The sequence below is a fragment of the Micromys minutus genome (genome assembly GCF_963924665.1).
Source record: "Micromys minutus genome assembly, chromosome: 17".
In the NCBI taxonomy this organism is placed as follows: Eukaryota; Metazoa; Chordata; class Mammalia; order Rodentia; family Muridae; genus Micromys; species Micromys minutus.
Genome location: NC_137952.1, coordinates 54,472,656 through 54,476,105, shown reverse-complemented (window position 1 = coordinate 54,476,105; position 3,450 = coordinate 54,472,656). Strand labels below are relative to the sequence as shown.

At 40.7% G+C, this 3,450-nt stretch overlaps 1 protein-coding gene across 1 annotated transcript; it reads left to right on the top strand.

Annotated features, from left to right (window-relative positions):
* Positions 1 to 1,788: 1,788 nt before the first annotated feature.
* Positions 1,789 to 2,148, top strand: LOC308431824 (small ribosomal subunit protein uS10-like; the record flags this gene model as incomplete). Its single annotated transcript, XM_080931443.1, has 1 exon — positions 1,789 to 2,148. The coding sequence occupies one exon, from the start codon at positions 1,789 to 1,791 to the stop codon at positions 2,146 to 2,148; it is 360 nt and encodes a 119-aa protein (XP_080787569.1).
* Between the last annotated feature and the right edge of the window lie 1,302 nt (positions 2,149 to 3,450).

The following is a 3,450-nucleotide window of genomic DNA, read 5'->3' as shown; positions in this document are numbered from 1 at the left end:
GTAATCTGCCTGCTGGGCTAGATTTCATGTGTACAGCAGACTTTCCTTAAGTCCAGTAGAGGGCAACAGAGGCTAGAGAGAGGCTATATAGGCCTTGGCCTTGCCTAGACAATGTAGACATTTGGATGCTTAATTAATGCAAATGTGTCTTAATCATCCTCAAATGAGGCTCCTGGTGAGGGTTGCTATGGTCACAGGTCTCTGTCTTCCACATTAGTTCTGTATATCCAGGTCTAATTCAGGCAGTGTGTGACTGTGCTGTGAGCTCTGGGTACTCACAGCAGTTACCATAAGCAATTCTGGCTCTTTTTCCTGCCACATTCCAAGAGTCATTGCATGTCTCCATTGACTGTAAACCATGATAGAAATGAGTGGTCTGGTAAGCTATATTTCCAGCTTCTGTGTCACTGCTGTGCCTTGAAAAAACACTGACTGGAAAGCTAAGGACAGAGGCAACTAAATCAAAGGCAGAAGAAAAATAGACTCAGAGAGCTCATACAAGCTCATTTTTACTGTCCAGGCTTCAGGTCTGGCAAAGAGGTTTATGACACTGGGTAGTTTTCTGTTTATGTCTTAAGTTGAGTTGTGTATTGTGTCATCTAGCATTCCATAAATGTGTCAAGAAAGTAAGACATTAGCCTGTTTTCAGGTGATGAGAGAACTTGGAATTGGTGTGTATTTCTCTCAGGTCACACAGAACAGTTGGGCAGGTGAGTCAGTATTCCACATTTTGGAGCAGAATTGGATTCTAACCTATGTCATACACTTCTAATCTTGGGCCTTATACATAAAGTTTGTTGTAATAGAGGTATGTTTCTCTTTACTTATTCTTAAAAGCTGATGGGGCTCATGGTACTGGTGGGAGGGGAGAAAGTTGAGGACTATGTCTTAGTGCAGTAGATTTCAATCAAGATACCTTAACCAAACACTTTCCTTACCACAGTAGGAGGAGCCAAGTAGAAGTGAATCACATTGACTTGTGTCATCACATAGGGATGACTCAAAAATCAGTACAGAAGTGCAGTAGATATACATCAGCTGCTGTAATAGGGAAGACTACAGTGTATATCAGGTGACCTCAGCAGGGTGACAAGAATTAGGCTGGCACCTCTATGAGTGGTTACTGTCCTGCTGTTCTTTTCCTCCTCATCAAACCTCATATGTGATTACTACAGTGGTTTTTGTATTTGTTTTTCCAGTTTGCCCCATGAAGCAATGTAGGTCTGCTAGTTCTACTATCAGAGATTAAGGCAACACATGTTTAGATATTCATGTAGAGAGGCTGGATCTCTGGACTTGGTCTGTTACATCTTCAAATGCCTGTTGCTTGGGGCTGGAGAAAAAGTTTTGAGCATACCATATTTAGCATTTGATACTGCCCATCCTCTTCTTTCTCTCTTGCTTTGGGCATATGATAGAGAATCTCTGTGATCAGTAGACCTGCCATTGCTGAGGGTTTTTGAGAGACTTTCAAAAATGCTTGTCTAGGGCTGGAGAGATGGCTCAGTGGAGATGGCTCAGTGGTTAAGAGCACTGACTGCTCTTTCAAAGGTCTTGAGTTCAATTCCCAGCAACCAGATGGTGGCTCACAACCATCTATAATGAGATCTGATGCCCTCTTCTGGTGTGTCTGAAGACAGCTACAGTGTGCTCACATACATAAAATAAATAAATAAATCTTAAAAAAAAAAACTTTCTGAGACCTGTTGGTGCGTGTTGCGGAGCTCCTGACTCACTGCTGTTCGCTTCTGCTGAGGAACAAGTCGGTCAGGAAGCAATGCCTCAGCCATGGCATTTAAAGATACCGGAAAGACGCCCGTGGAGCTGGAAGTGGCGATTCACCGAATTTGGATCACGCTCACCAGCAGCAACGTGAAGTCGCTGGAGAAGGTTTGTACGTACTTGATCAGAGGCGCTAAGGAAAAGAATCTGAAAGTGAAAGGACCAGTACGCATGCCTGCAAAGACATTGAGGATCACTACCAGAAAAACACCTTGTGGTGAAGGCTCCAAGACATGGGATCAATTCCAGATGAGGATCCACAAGCGACTCATTGACTTACATAGTATTTCTGAGATTGTTAAACAGATCACTTCCATCAGTATTGAGCCAGGAGTGGAGGTTGAAGTCACCATTGCAGATGCCTAAGTCAACTGTTTAAACAAATTGACTTAATTGTTAAATGCTTGTCTAAAAAACATCTTTCTACATGTCTCTGATGGCAAATGCATCTTCATTTTTACATAGTTATTCATATTTGTTTTTTTATCACATTATTATTATTAAATAATTCACAGTGCTAACACTCACATGTACACACACACTTACACACACACACACACACACACACACACACTCAGGATTACTCCATATTTCTTTTTCTCTCTGGTATAATTTTTTTTTATCACAGTACTTGACAGTGGAGTCAAATATGATCAAAGTACATCATATTCAATAATTAATAAAATTTTATATTAAAAAATAATTTGTGAGTAGATGGACAGATGAATGAATGAATGATGGATGGATGGATGAATGTACTTGCCAAGAACCAATGTGTTTCAACTCTTTTATTATACAAACAAAGAACCATCTGTTGTTATATACTTGGTATATATATACTTGTTATAAATTTCATATGCTTGGTTTTGTAGAATCTAGGAGGAAAATGTGATGTTATCCATTGAATTGGCATGCTCTGTTTATGCCATAGCCTCTTACAGTATCCACCGACTACCAGTGCTTCAGTGGAAAGTAATTCTGGTGTTGGCTGTGAAACTCAATTGAGTCAGTTGTAGAAGGAAATTTTAATGAAATTCAAAATTAGTGGAAATTGGTCCAGAAAAGCAAAGCAGGCTGTGAGGAAAGACAAGAAATACTTGACATATGCTTGGACAAATAAAATCACTGGATTACAGGGGGTACCTAAGACTCATGAGGCCCCAAGAAATCACTCTGAACAGCCAGTGCAGTCACAGAGGGAATGAGGATAGATGATACTTCTCAGGGACACTCGATTTATAACACCCTTTCAAAAGAAGTTTGGCTAGGGATCAAAAAGAAAATTATCTTCTGCAATGCTTCATTTCCTTAAATTTACAGCATCAATAATTTCTTTGGCTCTCTCTGCCCTGCTCTGCAGACTTAACAGGTGGAGAGGGAGCATAAAGAAGACGTCCAGGGTACTTCTATGACAGATGCAGATCAGCCTTTTCCTCAGGACAACCATGGCCTTGGACCTTGGTTTTTTTCTCATCCTGCAGGTTCTAAATCCTGGCCCACATCAGAATCTATGGACCTTTTCCCTTCCCTACAGTTTTATAATTCAAGGCAGAAAACATCTTGTAGCATAATCTGTAAGTATTCCAGGTCCAAGGTTTGGACCAATGATTCTGGCCCCAGTTGATGGAAAGGCATGTGCCATCTGCAATGAATACAGAAAAAATTAGG